Raw genomic sequence first — 19,319 nt, 5'->3', positions numbered from 1 at the left:
GCGGCGGAATGGCTAACTTGAGGGCAGGTGAGTATATGAGATGAGAGGGAGATGGGGAAGGTCAGTGAGTCCAAGTTAAACAAGTTTGCAGGGTATTAAGTTAGAGGAAGAGAGAGTCGAATTGTTGAGGAGGAGAAGGGAGGAGTGGGATTAGGGAGTGAGCTGTGCAAAGACTAGTAGCCAAGGTATGGAGAGAGAGAGGAAGGAGTGGGGAGTGAAGGAATGGAAATAAAGACAGAGAGAAGGATGGAGCGAGTGAGAGGGGAGAGCGAGAGAGGGATTTAGGAGGATGTGCCATATGTACATGTGGCTCTGGGTCTATCCCAGCACAAGCCCCCTGCAGAGGAGCTGGCTGGTCACTCCCGGGCCTGACCAATGCCAGGCCTGCTTTGGCCCCTGACCTGCTCCCGAGCAGTACCCACCCACACATACACACACACGCACAAACCAAACGCCACATTTACAGCAAAAAGTGACCTTTTTAGTCATCCAAAGCTGCTTGATTGCGGATATGAAAGAAACAATTGGGCTTAATCTATATTTCAGCAACAATGAGAGGGTGCTGTGCACAGTAACAAAGAGGCATTAATCACCTCTTCCTTGTATTCAGACTGGGCCAGAAAGGACAGGAGGCACAGTGTATTCACTGTGGTCACACAGGTCCACAAATTCCCTATCTGTACTTAGGCAGCCAAAGAGCCACCCCGCTTTCTGTCAGGATATTTCTGTTTCTTTAGTATAAGACCCCAAATTCATTTTTTAAAGTGGAAATATCCATATCAATTATAAATTAGTCGATTCAGATTTTCTTTATATATATATATATATATATATATATATAATATATATATTAGGGCTGTCAAGCGATTAAAATATTTAATCGCGATTAATCGCATTATTTCACATGATTAATCTATTGAATCTGTTAAGATTTTACCCCAATAAATGATTTAAAAAAACTAAACATTAAAAGGGTGTACTTAAAAACTTCAAATAGGCCTAACTGGATGATCATGTCCATATAAGAAGTTCAGATGGAACACAACTTAAATTGTGGGGAGTTTTATTCACTTCCAAACTATTCTGCAGCAGCTATAATAAACATCTACAAAATTTGACTTTTGGAAAATTTAAGACATGTCTCATAGCCTACTACGATATCCTGCTCCATAATATTCAAATCTTCAGAATATCTGAAACATACTTCAGATACTTAAGCAACCACAGATTGACCTTAATATTGAACAAGACTGTTTCTATTTTGTTGAACTCAGTCAGCTGCTCGCTCCTTTTGCGAGTGTTGTCTGCCATTTGTTACAGGAGCGAACGCTGCTGCTGCTACTGCTACAGTGCCAACGCTGTTGCTACTAGCTGTGTGCTTTGCTTGCATGCGATAGTTTAGGCTGGAAGTACTCCGGTGATAACTAATCTCAGCCTGACAATCAGTACACACAGCCTTAGTTTTGTCAACCGAGCCGTCTCGCAACTTCTTGAAATTGAACTTCCCATCTAAAAGCCCTCTCTCCATCATTCAGCTACTGTCGGCAGTCGAAGTCATGTGACGACAGGCGGTTCCCAGGGTCAAAAAGAAATCTGCGTTAACGGCACAATTTTTTTTTGTTGCGTTAAAGTGAGATTGCGTTAACGCGTTATTAACTTTGACTGCCCTAATAATAAATATATATATTTAGTTCTACAGACTCAAAGTGTAAAACAAAGTAGCGCTGATGAGTATTTCTCATTATTTGACAGTATAAGTCAGCACCCATGATAGTTGCACCAGTGTTTTTTGATACCACCACAAGACCTGTCTTATATCTACACAAATGACTTATGTTAACTACATAGCAGTTAAAACTGTTGGTAACAACAGTAACTGTTAACGGTAACTTGGGTACGTGGTGTTACTGTTTAGCTGTGTGGGTTATTACACTTGGAAACACAGCATTACCCATTTTTGAGTGTAACCACTGCCAAGGATGACGAGATTCATGTACTGGCGACTGCCTAAAATAAATATCCGTCAGTGTGATTTAAAACATCCGGTCCACCGTGTGCCTTGTGTGTGCAGGAGGAGGACATATTGGATCTCCTGGAGCAGTGTGAGCTGGACGACGAGAAGCTGACGGGCAAATCCTCCAGGCAAAGAGGCCCTAAGGTGAGAGACGAGAGAAATAAAAGAAGGGAGCAATGAAGGAGAGGAGGAAAGGAGGGGGGGGGGGGATTTGCCTTCAGGGAATATAGAGGAGACGGAGGAAGAATGTCAGAGGAAGAGAAAGGACAGACAGAGAGAGGGACGGAGAGAAGGAAAGACGTCTCAAGGTAGTACAGCTCATAGAACACAATTCAGAGAAAGAGAAGCAAAGAACAGAAATAGTGAAAGTGTGAAAGAGGCACTAAGGTAAAAGTCCTATCCCCATAGAAGCTACCTGTCAACTCCCCCTTCCCCCTCTCTCTCTTTCCCTCTCTCTCTCTCCCTCCCTCTCTCTCTCTTTCAGTCCATTCCCCCCCCCCCCCGATCCTCAACAGCACATTACTCTCTATTGCCTAACCCCCCCCAATCTCCTCCTCCCTTCTTTATCTTTGTCCCTCACATCTAAATCCATAACTCAGTCCCCTTGATTGGGTCAAATACACTCTTCAGGTGAAAATCACAGTGGTCGGGTGCAGACTGGCATGTCTTTGTCTTATTATAGAGCCAGTGTGTGTCGTTCCATCACAAAAGTATTAGTCCACCCTTTTTGCTCACTGCAAACTGCTGCAGGTTCGTCCTCTGATGGACGGACAGTCTCCGGGGTGTGTTCACAGGGGACGGAAGGGGAGGATGAGGGAACGAGAGCGTGTGGGAATGCCGGGAAGTCTGAATGCTGTGTGTTCATAGTTTAAGGAGTACTGCTTAATAAGACGATGAGGGTCAAGTTGAGACCAAAAGAAAAGAGACGTTTTCTCCTTTCTCTGTTTAATAGAGACAGATTTTATATTCACACCTGTTGTCTCCCGGTCACAATAACTGGATCTCCCTTTCCTTAGCAGTCACTTTCTCTGTCTCTCCTTCTCTCACACACATACACTACTCTTTGCTTCTTGCTGTCCCAGTTGATGATTGTGTATAAGCGCTATGCCTATGATCAAATCCTACACATTCATTTTACAAAGCAGGGCTAAATTATCTGATGTATAACATACGCTAATGCTTTATTAATGCTAACAATGTGTTCTTTCCAGGGTGTGAAAAATACATCCAATTTAATAAACTTTTTTTTCTGTTTGGGTTGTTGGGGAGGGGGGGGGTTATGAATTATACATTTGTGCTACAAAGGCCAAGGAGAAGGATTGAGTGGCCGTTTGGATTGAATTAACATGTCTCTACCGTGGTTTTAATCAAAGCACCTGAATCAACACACTGCTCATGTGCTAAGCACACATTCACATACCTAAAATAAGCGTGTGTGCACATACACACACAAACACACACACACACACCCTCTATGTCACCTCTGCTTCTCGAAGTGACAGATGGTAATTGGCCGAGGTTGAAAGGTGGATCTGTGGGTGCTGACATCATCTCCCCTATGTCTCTCTGTGTGTGTGTGCGCTCGTGTGTCTTTTCCTATCTGTGTCTGTCTCCCTTTGTGCGTTTCATGTGAGCGTTTGCTCTTCCCCAGCCCCTCTCCTCCATGCCCGAGAGCGCCCTGACACCCAGGAAACAGCACGGCGGAGGAGACAGCGACAGCAACTCCAGCGCCAACAACAACAGCTCCTCTGGCTCCGAAGACGAGGAGGAGAGGAGGGAAGGGGAGAAGAGGGAGAAGAAGGTTTTGTACGACCTGGGAGACAACAAGGATAAATTGTCGTCAGAGCGCTCGGGTAAGGCTCCTCGTAAATGAGGAGGAGGAACGTCTGGGAAACTCTTTACTACCAATCAGGGCCTTGCTTTCAAGAAGGATGGCGCAATGGTTCCAGGGCCTTCTTCGGTTTCACCCCCAGGCTTCCCACCGGAGAGAAGGTTACTGTCTGTCCCTCTAAGTTGATGTCTTCCAGAAGACTACAAACTTCTGCTTAATTACTAAAATAATCTTGTCGCACATACGTGACCATGGGGGCATGGTGTGTGTGCTAGCATGTTTAGGATGCACATCTTAGTAGATAAACATACAACATGGATGTTGGATAGGGGTTATATATCCATATTAAATAATGTTCATTTTTCGTGCTGCGTTTATTCGAGGGCGGCTTTTATTCGAAGAAATACGGTAATTCAGACAAAGAAATTACAATCAGGAGCACGTTTATAGGCCATCTGCATATTAATTTATGGAAGGAGGCAAGGCGGGGTCAGTGGCTCGTTCACCTGCGGTCAATCTCACGTTGATTGCGATTTATAATGGGAAGATGCCCAGGACCTGGCGTATGAACGGTTTTATACATGTAAATATTTCTGTGTGTAGGCATTTTTTGAGTTTTGGCCGTACGCCATCTTCTGGTATGAAAACTGCGCAATCCTTTATACATGAGGCCCCAGGAGTCTGGGGCCCAGGCTAAATTACAGATGTAAATCAGACTACAAATTTTTTTAGCTGATTAATATGCCCCAAATCCATCTTTTTTAATTAGGGTCACCAAAAGCTGAGGATGTTTCAACGGGGAAGAAGTCTTCCGGTTTCTCAGTTCTCTGTAGCCTGAGTGTAAGACAGACACATAGAGGCCCTTCTGGGTTGATCAGTGTGTCCCTTTAATGAGCTTCCTCACGTCTTCTGAGCCCGTAATCTGAAAGGGGACTCAGAGTCCAGACTCCTGGAGAAAAAGAGAACACTTCTAAAAGGACAGAAGAAGAGAAGGGACAAGGGAAGGGAGGAGAGAAACGACTTGCAGTTTACCTTGAAAACTCCTTCAACAAATTGGGCCTGAAAAGGGCTTTTTTTATATACATTATTTTTTTAATTATAATTGTGAAAAAAAGAAGAAAAAAAAAGATTTATCTGCTCAGTGTTCCTCTCGGGTTTAGAAAGTCTCTCACCCTCCCGTTTCAATCCTGGAAACTCTATAGACCAAAAGAGCGGCAATTCTTCCAGTATGTGGCGCGCTTCTCTGGGTTGGGGACAAAAATGTATTTACGAGTCGCATTGTGGAGTGAGGAGTGACCTTTTTTGCTTGAACAAGAGGACTCTAGCATTATATTTTCCTGCAGAGTGAAGGACAGAGCAGTGATTTGGCTGGATTTGAGGGGGCTGTTCTGGAGTGACTTTGCCTCGGCGGCTGACTCCATAAGCGCCCATCTGGGGGCGGCCTAAACTAAGCCCCATAATACACTCCATTTGGCAACTTCCTCCCCCTCGGAAGGTTCAGCGATGGAGCAGCATTACATTTTCACAAACATACACACACACATTTTACTGCACCGCAGAGTGGCTCAGTACAAACACATACGCGAACACACACACACACCCTGGCTACTAGTGGGCAACCTGGAGGTGGTTTAATTTCAAGAGTCTTGTGGATGGTGTGTGTGTGTGGATGAGCATGTTGATGTGCATTTCTGAGTATGTATATGAACTGTATATGTGTGGTGCTGGAGTCAGAGGGCCTGCTCTCTAATCCATTCGGAGGAGAGAGCAAGCAAGCCCAGCTCCAGAAACACATGCTGCTGCCATTAATGAAAAAACACGTTCAAATAAGCCAGCACCACAGACAAGCTTGGACCTGGACTGGGCAGGCCTAATGCCACAGTTCATCTCTGCTGTCCCGAGACCACGGCAGCAGCCAACCAATGATGAGGAGAGTGAAAAGGAAGGAGGGTGGGGGGAGGGGGATGGAGAGAGAAGGAGAGAGCACGAGAGAGCGTGATAAGAGGACAGTGAGAAAGTTGATGAGGAAAAAGGGAGTTGAAGTTGTGAGTAGATCCTCTCTTCTGCCTAAGTTATTTAGGTCACCATTTAATTCCTTCACCCACTTTTTTTTCCAGGTCGGGTACACTGGAAGTCTCCAATGAAACCCCTCAAACCGGGTCCCTCCGCCTCCCCAACACTCTCTGGACCAATCAGACGCTCCATCTCATGCCCGCGTTCTATCTCCTCCCTCACTACCCAGTCGCCCACCAATGAGGCACGGATCTCCCTGGCCAAACACTCAGTTCCTTCGGCCACGCCCCTGGTGAGGCCAAACTCCGCCTCCCTACGCTCTCATTCGCTCAGCCGCAGTGGCTCCGCCCACAGAGTGCCACACAGCAGCAGCCTGGGCACAATCCACTCTAACATGGTAAGAAAACACACACACGCAGTACACACAGACACACACACAAACGCTTCCCTTTCAACCGTAGCATTCATTTTCCGTCTTTCCTTTTTAATGTTGACCTCTGTCTACATCCCAGAGGCAGTATATGTGTCAAAAGCACGGAACTTCACATAATTAAATCTACTTCTTCCCCCCTTGCTAGAGTTAAATGTGTCTGTCTCTTCACTTAAAACTCTGTCTGAACGAAGATTCAATAGCTCCTGTTGGCCGTTTTTTCATTTACTCGCTATTGAGCCGGTGGACTTTTCTTAATTTATCACTGCCACTTGCGTCTGTCTCTGTCAGAGCCTGGTGCTCTCACACCCGTTAGAACAAAAGAAAGGACGCCGGCCTGCTTCACGGTCCCATTCGTCTTCATTCCTCTACCTTTTCTGTCCCCCACATGTGTTTGCATGTCTGCTTGATGTGTTTGTGTGTGTAGAGCGAGCCCATGCTGAACCTGAGGACTAAGGAGCAGGACACTGAGCTGACAAGGCAGAGTTTGGCTGCCCTCAACACAATGAGAATACGCTTCCCCGGGAAGACAGAGGAGGAGGCCGATGCCGTTCTGGACGAGGTGTGTGCGTGTGGTGTGTGTGCGTGTTATTGGGTTTGTAGAAGAGGAAGTGTGTTATCCCCAGAGCCGACGTGGAGATGGTTGTTGCTGACCATAACTAACCTCTTAACAATAGCCACCTGTCTGGCCTGACTCCTATTGTCTTTGAAACAACCCTAGTGACCATTGCTTGGGCTGTATCACGCCACGCCATATTTCCTACTGCACCTGCGTATTCATCATGGTCTCCTTCCCCTGATGGGTAGCGGGGGGGTGTGTGTCAGGGTTGTAAGAGACAATTAGCGACACACCTGTCCTGTTAATCAGCCCTAATTAGGGGCACCATGGAAATGCAGATGAACGCATGCACCTATAGCCCTTGTCAGTTCACTCAGGAGACGAGAAGTAATCTCTGAGAACTATCAATTTGTAAAGGTAAAATTTGAGGGGTTGGCTCATTGTTGTGCATTTGCATTCGCGTAAAAGTTGTTGGTGGAACGCTGTAAATGGTCAATATTCACAGGGAAAGCACAATTCATATACAGTAGGAAAGATAACAGGCCCTATTTCCCCAGTAATATGCAACAGTCTACATTTCACCCCAGGGGATTTCTAGTTGTTAATATTCACACATCCTCAATTATGAAATCATAATGCATCTTGCACTGCAACTGGAACATTTGTCTAGAAACTACGCATTATTGAATGTTGCTACTCTAGTAAACCATGTCGATCTAAGTATATATAAAGGAAACAAAAGTGAATCCAATAATAGTTGTTATGTTTTTCCCATTCTTGTGAAGTACAGAAACAATCTGAAACCGCGTTTCTAAACAGAGGCTCTATTCACCATATTGAAATTGTGAGTTGATGGGTCCGTTGAATACATTTCCTTTGAATCCGTCTGTCTCTTTGAATGCGTGAGACCGACGAGCCTCACAATTTAACATTTGTATTTATTCAGTATTTACAGACCTCATTTCACATGCTCACGGTAGGCATATTCGCATTTCTGTTCATTCTCCCTCTGTTGATTCTCCAAGGACAGAGGCAGGGCCTTCAAGTAGAGACTTTTATACACGAGTGGAGAGGTCTGTTTACTTATGTACCACTGTGGCCCTGTGTGATTCACTGTGTGTGCTTATACAGTGTACAATATGCAGGCTCTCCTGTGGGAACTGTCTTTGTCAGGGATCTCTATTGCTGCAAGATAAGTGGATGTTAGGGAGGTAGGGTCTAAGTCAACAAAGCAACAACAGCAACAATGCTCAAACAACAACGTAAATGAGCGTTGGAAATCAAAACATGGGAATTAAATAGCATGGAACCTTTCACGAAGATGGACCTATAGATGCCAATATAGTCAATGATTCATCATTGTGTTTGTCATCTCTACCGCGCACTATTAATCGCACCAAATACAAAAGCAGAGCACTTTTTACGACTGAAATAAAGTGTCAAGCTCAACTTGAAGTTTTGGACGGATTCTTTTTTTTTTACACTCCCATAACCTGATCCTCGCATCCACAGCTGCAAAATAAAGAAATAAAAGAGAGCACTTCAGGTCAATTATATCCGTGTCTGAATGCAGAGTTGACAGATTGACAGATGGCCATAGAGTTCCATGAAGGTGCGGTGGCGGGGTCTATAGAACACGCTTTCTCCAGCCCCTTGCTAAATGAAAAGGCCTATTGAGTTGCAGCGAGGCTTGTCCGTGGTTTTTCTTGCCATCTCTCCTTCTCCGCCGCCATTGATTTTGTCTCACAGGCAAACCGAAGCAAACGCAGAAAGCGTGATCGGTTTGCATACTAAAGTAACAATACCCCCAGGCTGTATACGATGATTGTGAGGAACGAGGGATGATGTATGAGAGTGAGAGAGAGAAAAGGGGGGGAGAGAGAGGGAGAGGCACAAAGGAGCAAGAAGAAGAGAGCTCGGCCATGTGTTGTGTGGTATACACGCTGGTCTAAAATACATTTAAAAAATGTTTTGGGGCGATTTCTTTTCACTTTTGTTGCTGTTAGACTTATTTTGAGTCTTATTCAGGTATGCCCATAGTAATATTGAGCAGAGAAGTTTATTTAAAGTTACTTGATTTTGTACTCCGCCTTCTCCTGCTTAGATACTAGACAACTGGAAATACCACAAACCAAAGGTGGCCTCCTATTGGCTGGTAAAGTTGGACTCTACCAAACAAAGTAAGGTGAGCACAAATCTTAATAAAATGTTATATTTGTCTAGCATCATTTTAGGTCAGCATTTTGTGTATTAAAGGTATTGTTTTACGCAGATTCCTATCTGACAAGTCAGTAAAAAAAAAAAGCGAAGGCACAGCCAGATGGAAAAATACATGAATGTCAAGATGGATTTGATGTTCTAGTCAGATGGTGTTTGTATATCAGTGTTTGTTAATTGTAGGTTACAGGCTTGTGATAGATGTATGAAGGGTTTATGTTGCACTCTGCCTTCATATTACCATAGTGGGCTGCTGGGTAAGAGTCAAAGAAAATGTGCATGGCTGTGTGTGTCAGTGCCTGTGCCTGTGCCTGTGCCCCATGCCTGCCTATTAAAACTGGCATGCCTACCCAGACATCATCCTAGTCATAGACATCACTAATGAGATAGGAGGAATCAAAGACTCTGCAGCTAAGAACAACAGAGAAAAAATTGAGAGAGAGATGGGGAAGGGGGGGGTCGGTAGGAGAGAAGGAAGGCAGGATTCTTTAGAGCGCCCTGGTCGCATCGGTTCTCCAGCCATACTGACGTTCTCGACTAATTACCTTCTCTCCTCAGCTCCCCTTCGCCACGGCCCATGCTCCGGTTTCCCGCGCTGCGTCACGCTTGTACAAACTCCACACTTGCTGCGTGATCAGTGTGTGTGTGAACGTCTGTGTTGAACATGATGTGTGAGAGACAGAATGTGTGTGCTCCTGTCCGTGTTGTAAATGGTGTGTGAAAGAAACAATGGTGTGTGTGTCTACATCTATGCATGTGTATGTTTTGTACATGAAGTGTGAGAGACAGAATGTGTGTGTGTGTCCGTTTGTGTACACAATGTGTGTGAGAGAAACAATGTGTTTGTTCTTGAACACATGTGCGTACGCACGTTTGCATGCATGTCTGTGATGGCGTGTACCAGACTCAACATTTACCCCCTGAAGTTGAGAGTGTTCGATAAGACGCCTTAAAACCTCACGTTGAATCAACCCCCCCCCCCCCCCCCCCCCCCCCCCCCGGTCTGCTAATTGATTTCCATGCGTCTCCCTGCAACTCTCTCAAAACGGACTCCCTTGCTCAAACCTCGTTTTAAACCCTGATTCGTTTATCCATCTCTTTCTTTTTCTCTCCCATCTATATGTGTTTGCGTGCCGAATGGTCGATGTGTAGGTTCTGGACATTGTACGTACCAACGTGCGCTGTGCGCTGCAGAGGATCTGGAGAGAGCCAGATGTTGAGAGTTTACACCTGTACCGTCTCTTCAACCGCGTCTTCAACAGGCTGCTGTGGAGTCACGGCCAAGGCCTGTGGAACTGCTTTTCCAACACTGGGTAGGGTTACAGCGTACCGTACCACTCTCTCTCCAGCACTCATGGGTTTGACACGGGAGAGACCAGTTTATGGCAATGAATGTGGCAGAGAAGTTAGCCCTCACAAACAGATGGAAATCCTGGGTACATATTTTCAATTCAAATGAACTTTATTCAACCCTGAGGGACAATTCCTTGACGCCGGCACAATAAAGACACACAAATAGACATATTTGACAGTACAGGATAAACAGTGGCCACATGGCAGCACAGTACAGTACACAGTACATGACAGTGGCAGTGACTGTGTAGCAGACATAAAGAGTAAATTAGAGTCTTAAAGAGCGAGAGAGTGTTGGCTGGCACTCCAGGAGCAGGGATGGTGGATGCTGAGACTGGGTCAGACCAGTAGATGTGGGGATCCGTCCCAGGCGACAGAGGAAGAAGGGGGGCAGTTTGCAGACCCCCCTCCAGAAGGCAGCCATTCAGTTCATCATGCAGTGCGGTCGAAGGCCCGAAGGGGTGGCTTATAATTTTGGTCTCTGGAGGTCGCGTCTTGTTTTGGATAGTGAGAGAGAAGAACCAGCAAATGAATGAGAAGGTTATTATGCTTTCAATGCATTATTTTGCTGATTCTACTCTCTCACTATTGGCCTTTCAAAGGCATTTGGTGACATGTGTGATGGTTGATGTATGGAAGTACCGCAAACCAAAGGTGTCCTCCTATTGGATGGCGAAGTTGGATATTGAATGAAAGACTGGTGTGGGTGTTTTTTGGTGAGTGACATTTCTACTTGCCCAGAATCGGTTAAGGGCAGAATGTTGTTAGATTTTCTTTAGTACATTTTTTTTTTAACTGTAATAAAGTGAAGTCAGCAAATAATTGTTATGATTGCAATTTCAGTAGAATTCAAAATTATTAAGAACATTCATCCTTTTACCTTTACCATTTCAATTTTGGTGACAATCCTGTAGATTTAACTGACATATTCACTTTGACCTTTCTAACAAAAGTATTTTAGTTTTAGTTTTAGTCCACTTTTTCTTTAATGTGGTAACATTAGAGATATGTAAAAAAAAATATATATATATACTGTATATAAATCTGTTTGAGCTTGAGACCATGTTGACGGCCGAGTACAATGGTACCCACTGGTCTAAAACATCTGTCTTACACAATAACATTCTTTATTTATTTATTAGATAGCAGGCTATTGCAGGGAGGCCTACAGGTTAACTGTAAATCATATGTGTTATTCAACAGTGCTATTCATTTATTAATACTTTTGGTCACAAGTCTTAAAACTTAAATCATTACTACTCAACTCCCCATTGATAAAAGCCCCTTTGGTTTTCAATGCACCAAGCATCCATAAACCTAATTTAATATTTGAATGTGATTGTGATAACTAGCTCTATAACTATGTCTCATAGAAAATGAACTGCCATAGACAAGATATACTGTGTATAAAGAAATTCTACACACATTTTTGGAGTGTCAGCTCTTGGCAGACATTCAAAAGACAAAAAAAACATAAGAAAAAGCTACTGTTCAATAATTAGGTTAGAATTCTTTATTACATTTGTTTGACTAAAGTGCCCTTTTTATCGACTCCCTCAAACTAAATCCCTTATTAGCAAGTAATGTTTTTGAAAAACCTGTCTTCCAACTGAATTGTTGTTCCAATAGTAGAATGCAGTATAGCATTGACAAAGTGTGGTGAAAGCACTGATGAAGTATCCTTTATCCCAGAACTCTATACCACAGAAAAATGACAAGCAATATATCTTATTGACCACCACTCTCTCTTATACCTGATTGATTGACAGTTTAAGTATTTGATTGTTGATATGCCCCAGGGAAATGACACAGACCGTCTGCTCTTCTCATCCTTCTGAGAGCTCCAAGGATGAAAGCAACATGTGTTTCTCTGTTCACATAATAAGGCCATAGATCTTCTTGTTTATGATGGCTTTTTAGAACTGGGGGTGTGAGGCAGAGGGGAGGACAGAGGAGCGGGGAAAGGCTAAAGTAGATCCTGTATTTCTCTATTCCCTACTTCTGTTTGTTATGAAATCCTTTGATATTTCGCAACTTTTATTATAATTTTTCCCCCTACTCATTCTTGAGCCAGCGGTAAGTGGCTTTTTATAGATCGACTCATTCCCCTCGATCGTGTCCCTATAGAAATTAGGCATTCTCACAAAGGCTCGCATACACACATGCAGATTGTAATATGACGACCTAATTATATAAAATCTCTGTACTTGCCTGGGTGTCTCACCCTTATGGGGGCCTTTATATAGACATCACTGATGCAAAAAGAAAGATGAAGAAATAAAGCGTCAGATAGTCAGGGGAGAGAGTGAACCTAACAAAAGTGTTGTGGAAGATGGGGAACGAGAGATCGGGGAAAGAGTTGCGAGCACCTGAGCAAAGCAGACCGGCTCAGAGTCCTAGAGATGGGGGGGGGGGGGGGGGGGGGGATTAGCCGTAGTCACCACTGGCCCCCTTGAGTGGCTCGCCACATGCTGGTTCCGTCTGATCAGGACACGCCACCCCCCTCATCCCCAACCCACGCCATTGCCGCTGGCCGCAGCCTACGAGATCAACGCCACAGGGGGTCGGCAGCCATGCGGCGAGAGACGGCGCCTACTTCTCCCTTCCCGGCTAAGATCAGCGCCGGTAAACGTACACTCAGCCACCCCCACCCCTCCACCCCTCCCATTTGATATTTTATCTGCCCGACACGGCTGTGACTATTGTGGGAGCATTGAACGGAGCTTTGAAAGGAGACTTAGAGAGTGGGGAAGAGAATAAGAAACACGTTTGTGAACCCTTTTCTGAAGCCCCCCCAAGAACTGAGAACGGCAAGACATCAAACAGGCCCTTGGTTCTCTTTCAGCTGTGAGCCTCTCACAGTCAGGGGGATGTCCACTGTTGTAAAGAGGGTTAAATGTACAGGATTTGTTTTATCCTCCTCTTTATGTCTTTGTCTTTGTGTGTGTGTCTGTGCGACTGTCTCCATGGGTGTGAGTGACCCTGTGTGTGGGGCTATGCCTGTGCGTGTGTGTGTGCACGCCTGCCTCTCACAGGTCTTCGTGGGAGACCATCTTCAGTAAGAGCAGTGAGATGGTGACCCCCCAGCAGCTGCAGTGCTGTAAGAGGCTGGTGCAGCTCTGCCGACACTGTTTACTGGTCGTCTACAAGTTTGTTTCAGAGTCCAGGGGCTCCCTCACAGGCCTGAGTCCCGAATGGGACGACACCAGGTGAGGCCACACAAAGCATGCAAGGCCATGTAAAGTGACACACACAAATGGCACACACACGCATAAACTCTTATTTGACACCGTCTGGGTCATCAGTGCCCTCTTCTCCGGAACCTTGCATGCTTCTTTTATATAAAAAATGTTATCTCATCCTTCCAGGTACCTAACCCTTAAAATCAGACCTATGCTATTTTTACATCCCTCCAAGGAGTCCACGTTTGGCTTTGAGCGAGTGAACTTTGAAAGCTTGTGGGAAAGGAGGGTAGACGGTGGTGGGGGTTGGCAGAAGGGGGGGTGGGTTGGTGCTGTTAACAGAAAATAATGACCCTCAGATTAGTGTGCAGGTTAGTGAAGCCCTCCCGAGGCTAGCTTAATTCAATTAGAACCCAGATGAGCCTAGCCACAAATGACCTTAGGAGGACCTCTTTTTCTGGAGCAAAGCTTTGGTTGATTCATAACCCAATATCGTTTTGCACCGTTAGAAACTTAAGTAATATACTTTTTTCCTTTACACACAACAAGGGACTTTTTAAAAGGATGCAACGTGTTGTTTTGTCTTGGAATAAACCTACACCTCTTCCAATGATACAAGAGTTGAAGGGTGGGTAGCTGGAGATATATTTCAGGTAGAGATAGAGATGTACTATAATCTGTTTTAATCCAGTCGTCAACATGAATTAATTTGAAATATAGTACCCTGGTACGCAGTTGCCCTCAAAAATGGATGTGGGTGTGGTTCAGTTTCTGTCTATTAAAGCGTGCATTGGTCTGTCTCTCCGTGCGTGTGTGTGTGCTTGTGTGTGGTCATATGCGTGGACTGTGACGAAGCTCTCCATTGGCCTCTTGCCATGGCCCCACCTCTGCTGCTTCTTCCTGCTCCGCCTACTCACCCCTTGACGCAGGTTTTTGCTTGCTTTCACTGGCCCCTCCCACTTTCCCATCCACCCTCTTTCGACTCCACCCAACCCCCTCATCCCTCTGCTCCCGGCTGCACACCAGCAGTACGGCTTTGTCCCAACAGCCTACCACTGTCTTCTCTCCATTCTCTCAGTGACTCTCAGCGTAGCAACTGGTATAGAATCGATTGTTTGGTGCATAGATGCGTATCAAGCAAATCAGTTTCATACATTTATTTCGTACAGATGAGTATATCAGGGAAAGGAGACAAGGGAAAGGAGACGTAATGAGACTGTTGGGCAACAGCCTTGTATCATGCCACCGTGAGGGAATCCTAACTGCCTGAGCATTTCACAGCCAGTAACGTCACCTTCTTCCCTGTCACTGACACAAAATGGCTCCCTTAGCAGCCGGTCGCTCCCTTTCGCAGCATTGAGCTATCTCTGCCTCAGCTTGTCAAACCAGCAGGGAATGCCCCCATTGCCTCTACCCACCCACTCCTCATAGGAGAGGCTATTATGGTTAATTTGCCATTAGCCTGCATATGCTTTGTCTCGATGGGAGAATTATGTTTGTGTACGACAAGAGGACCATCTTGCACCTGTCACCTCTGTCTACACAGAAATCGACTCGCCCACCTCCAATTGAGCTCTCTGGCTGACCCCACTCATTGCTCTGCACCTGAACCCACCTCTGTTCTGCGCTTCCTACACACTCTTTCCTTTTCTCTCTCTCTGCGGGCTTTGCACACACTGGATAGGGCGAGTGAGAAGGGCCTGGGGTTTCTATTAAGCACACATACTGAACCCACTTCCGCAAGTACTGCAATCCGTTAACCTAGTTGAGATGTGTCAGCAGTCACTCAGGCTTTGGTTTAGCCAAGCTTAGTTCTAACTACACCATGACAACCATATGACTGACTGTCTCCATAGAATTTTGTTCAAGTCTAATGACATCCTTGCAGGCTCTTCCAAGAAAAATCACGCGAAACTTTTCTGACCTTGTTTATTAAGTTGTTGGCGGCGTAATAGCGTAGCGTACTAATCAGGGTTAATTGAGGTGTAGTCGCTGACTTGGTCGACAGTAACCTTCAAACCCCTCCCCGTGCAGCGTGGCATCTGATTGCGTCAGTTTGCTAACAACCTCTCCCGGTCTCTGGCGGCGGTGTTAGCGTCCTTCGCGTGCCTTGCTAATTCACCGCGGCAGCTGCGTCTCCGGCAGAGACCTTGAGAAGCGCGCGTCCGTAAGAGGATGGAGGCGCACAGGGGTGAGTTTTGCATGTAATGAGTGGTGCGTCTCATCCCCCATTGATGGATTGGACTGAAGTAGGGCTTCGGCACAAGCAAGCCCCTTCTCTTGGGTTTCAAGCAGGCAGGTCATTCCAAGAATTCCTGTATGATCAAACGCGGAAGAGCTAGATGATTTTACACGCGGCCAATTAAACATACCCCGCAGAGGGAAGGAGCGAGGGAAGGAAAAAGAGAGAGAGAGCACTTGGACGTGAGGAAGTCTTTTCACGTGTTATATACCATGAACAGTGTTTTCAAAGTGAATACCTGAGCACAAAGAATTTACAGTTGCCATATATTTGACTTTAATTCCTCCCATGACGGGAGGAAATACACTGCCCCAAAAGCCTGATCCCTCAGAATAACCATGCCGTTTCCAAAAATGAAAAATGAGAATGGTTAAATATGAGCAAAATGCTGTAACTAACAAATAAAGGTAATAAGAAACCCAGAGGGAAGAAATTAGGTGACACAGACTTGAGTCGAAATGTCACTCCAGAAACAAAGCATTGTAATTTTGCAAGCAGTGCGACGGATATTAGAAGCTACCGGGGAAATAACTGTCCTCCGCTCAGCTGCTTGGCCTTACACAGGGGCTGAGTGGTACAAAAGCCTGTGAGTGGACTGTGGGAAAAAAATATGTGCTTGACAAGTACCTACGGCCCACTTGGGTGATTTCAAGGACATTCTTCTTGAACTAAATGAAGTTAATTTGAATCCCTCCAACTCTCCTGGGTCGGGCTCTGTTGCTGCAGATGCCCCCGGCTCCAGCGGAAGGCTTTTTCTGGTCGGCTCTAAGAGCTAATTTGTCCAGGAGCTATTTTACAGGAAAAGCCTGTCAGACTGAACCCTTGTTATCTGCTAGCTAACAGAAGATTGTATTTCACACTCTGTAATTGATACAGATGTCCGTTTTGTGAATTTGTCGTTAGAAATCAAGAACTCTCTGTCAGTTTAGCATATTGGGCTATTGTTTTTATACCATGAAAAGTGTTTTTGTAATGGTTTGCATTACAGCTAAAGATTTTGAATAGCCTTATGGTCAGTAAAAAAAAATCACCAGAGAAGGCTTTATATTAGGAAAGTAATTGTTTAAAACTACTCACAGCACATTAATGTAAAAACCTATTGCCTGCTGAACATACACCCTGGATTTGATGCCCTGTCTCACAGTATGTAGGTCAGCTGCCCACACTAATACAATGAACCCATTTCACCATATGCAAGATTTAATGATCGAACTGAGCATTGTCTGACCGGTCTTGATCTTGTTACTGAGGAGCAGATGTATTCAAGTTGCTCTAGAGACTCCACCAGGCTCCTCACTCCACCTCATCCTGCTACCCATCTCATTCTCACATAGTGGACCTCTGTTAGAGAGGTCTGGCTCTCTACGGCAGACCAAGTCATACGTTATCAGACAGAGCCTACGAATGGCGCTTTAGTTGTGGAAGAAGAAAAATAATGGGCAGCAAGTACTGTATAGGCTTGGTGGTATTGTAATCCTCTAAAGTAGGGATTCTCTGCTGTGGTGAGCAGGAAGGGTAGAGGTTAATACGCCTTGATCTCTTGATGATGACCTTTGTCTAATCCGATCATTATGCTCTCTCTCCAATCCCTCCTCCTCCCCCTCCATCCTCCTCTCTTACCCGTCTGTCCAGGTATCTGCTGCCAGTGACCTCCCAGTTCGTCATGAAGTGGCCTTCGTCCAGCTTTGGTCGAGTGTCCTCGGCAGCCATGCCCCGCTCGCGTAGCCTCTTCACCACCAGGATGGGGCAGTTCTGAGGTGGTCACGCATCTTGGACTGCACCTGACCCCTTACCATACCCCCCACCCATACCCCCCCCCCCCCCTCCCACGCGCCCCCACCAACCATCCAACCAGCAGCAAACCAAGCACCACCCTCAACCCAGATCCCTGCTGAGGTGAGAGGGCTGAACTTTGGACTCTGGACCTTGACCAAGGCCCTGGGGGCAGCCGAACAAGACCAGAGCATATGGGGGAGATTAACATCCGCGTCGAACTCCAGTCCAGTTTGGCTTTGACAAGCCCACTTTATCTCAGAGAGTCCTGGCCCGGCCCAGCCCAGCTCAGTCCAGCCATCCTACTTTACCCATGATTTGGGCCCCGCTCCTATCAGTGTCAGACAGTAGGTCAGTTCCACTTGTAGGTTGACCTGCCGGCTCCTGATTTTCTTATTCCTCTCTATCTTTTCCCCTGTGACCTGTTTTTCTCTCTTTCCTCTCTCTGCTTCTCTACATATCTTTTATCCCCAATCCCTTGTACCTGCTGTTGAATACCTGCTCACTAAACAGTTAAATGTCATGGTACTGTAAAGGGGAAGAAACAAATTACTTTACTCTACCAGGATTGTTTTAATTTATTTTGTAATATATTCCATGAATGCAGTGAATGCAGTCCGCCAAATGCAGATGGAATGAGATTAACAAACTCCCTTCGCGAAAGTGGAAAAAAATCTTAAAAAAACAACCATAACAAAGCTTATTTTTTCTGGTTATCGCAAATGCTAAATATTTTATGGTGCTGTCGGTTATTTATTTATTTATGTATTTAACTTATTTCAGATGCTTTATTTTTTGTTTCAACAACCACCCTATGTTTAAATCAATTTAGTCCAATGTGCAGAGAAGTGCCGAGAGAAGCTTACTTAAATAAACATTAGCTGACTTTTTTTGTGTTGAACATGAGCACACATAGATACCCATGGATACTCAAACTTTAACCTAAACCACCCTAAAATTTCACACCTGGTGAATTTGTTGACTTTGCACATATGAAGGTAATTGAAATTAGGCAGGCAGTTTAGAAGGTAAGATACTTTTGCATGCTTAAATTATAGTCCCTCACCCAGAAACAGTTTATAGACAACTGAATACAGGTAATACTTGAATTTTTTGTTATTGTGTCATATATTTCTTTAAAAAAAAAAAAATGTTTTTATAGATACACTCACACAAGTCTGAAGTCTTAATTACATGTTTTGTATCATAAAACACATGGCTTGTACAGCAAATGATTGATGGTGGTGTTTACCTGAGGTGGAGGTTGAAGATAACGTGGTTGAAATGTAACCCAGTTGTAGCATACCGCACTGCTAACTGCAGGGCTTTACCTCTCAGACATGGAGCTAGCACAGTGTTTTAGCAGCTGTCGTTTATTTCCCCAACGCCAGCCCAGAGAACAGCTATGTGCCAAGGCTCCAGCATATCCACTAATGTCTTCAACTGGTCCTTTAATTAAGGTGCAAATGTGATCAAGTATGGTAAAACCTCGATAAGTAGGTATTTCAATGTTAAATAGGGAGAGACAGTCAGTGTTAGGATGTTTTAGGATAGACTCGGCTCGCATGTAATTTATTGGTTTCAGTTTTCAAGGTGATAGTTTACATATAACTATGACACAGTAAACCAATTACAATTATAAAACTGATTTAATAGCTAAAAATGCTGTGTTAAAATGCTGATGTACTGTTCCCTATACTGATCA

The 19,319-nt window shown here is 44.9% G+C and overlaps 1 protein-coding gene across 6 annotated transcripts in view; it reads left to right on the top strand.

Moving 5' to 3' along the window:
- ttll7 (tubulin tyrosine ligase-like family, member 7) overlaps positions 1-18,846 on the top strand; it is a 55,997-nt gene extending 37,151 nt beyond the window's left edge. For 4 of the 6 annotated variants that reach the window (XM_047036809.1, XM_047036807.1, XM_047036806.1 and 1 more), the window contains 8 exons: positions 2,072-2,158; positions 3,666-3,867; positions 5,963-6,255; positions 6,716-6,850; positions 8,952-9,032; positions 10,217-10,377; positions 13,453-13,626; positions 17,474-18,846. In XM_047036809.1, the coding sequence (XP_046892765.1) occupies positions 2,072-2,158; positions 3,666-3,867; positions 5,963-6,255; positions 6,716-6,850; positions 8,952-9,032; positions 10,217-10,377; positions 13,453-13,626; positions 17,474-17,597 (1,257 nt within the window). In that variant the 3' untranslated portion in view covers positions 17,598-18,846. Of the gene's footprint in view, positions 1-2,071; positions 2,159-3,665; positions 3,868-5,962; positions 6,256-6,715; positions 6,851-8,951; positions 9,033-10,216; positions 10,627-13,452; positions 13,627-17,473 lie in introns of those variants that run through there. The other 2 variants (XM_047036810.1, XM_047036812.1) reach the window with 2 other exon arrangements.
- Positions 18,847-19,319: the final 473 nt, after the last annotated feature.

This window comes from Hypomesus transpacificus, chromosome 16, assembly GCF_021917145.1.
Source record: "Hypomesus transpacificus isolate Combined female chromosome 16, fHypTra1, whole genome shotgun sequence".
Taxonomy (NCBI): Eukaryota; Metazoa; Chordata; class Actinopteri; order Osmeriformes; family Osmeridae; genus Hypomesus; species Hypomesus transpacificus.
The sequence above is the reverse complement of the archived record's forward strand: the minus strand, read 5'-3'. Positions and strand labels throughout refer to the sequence as shown.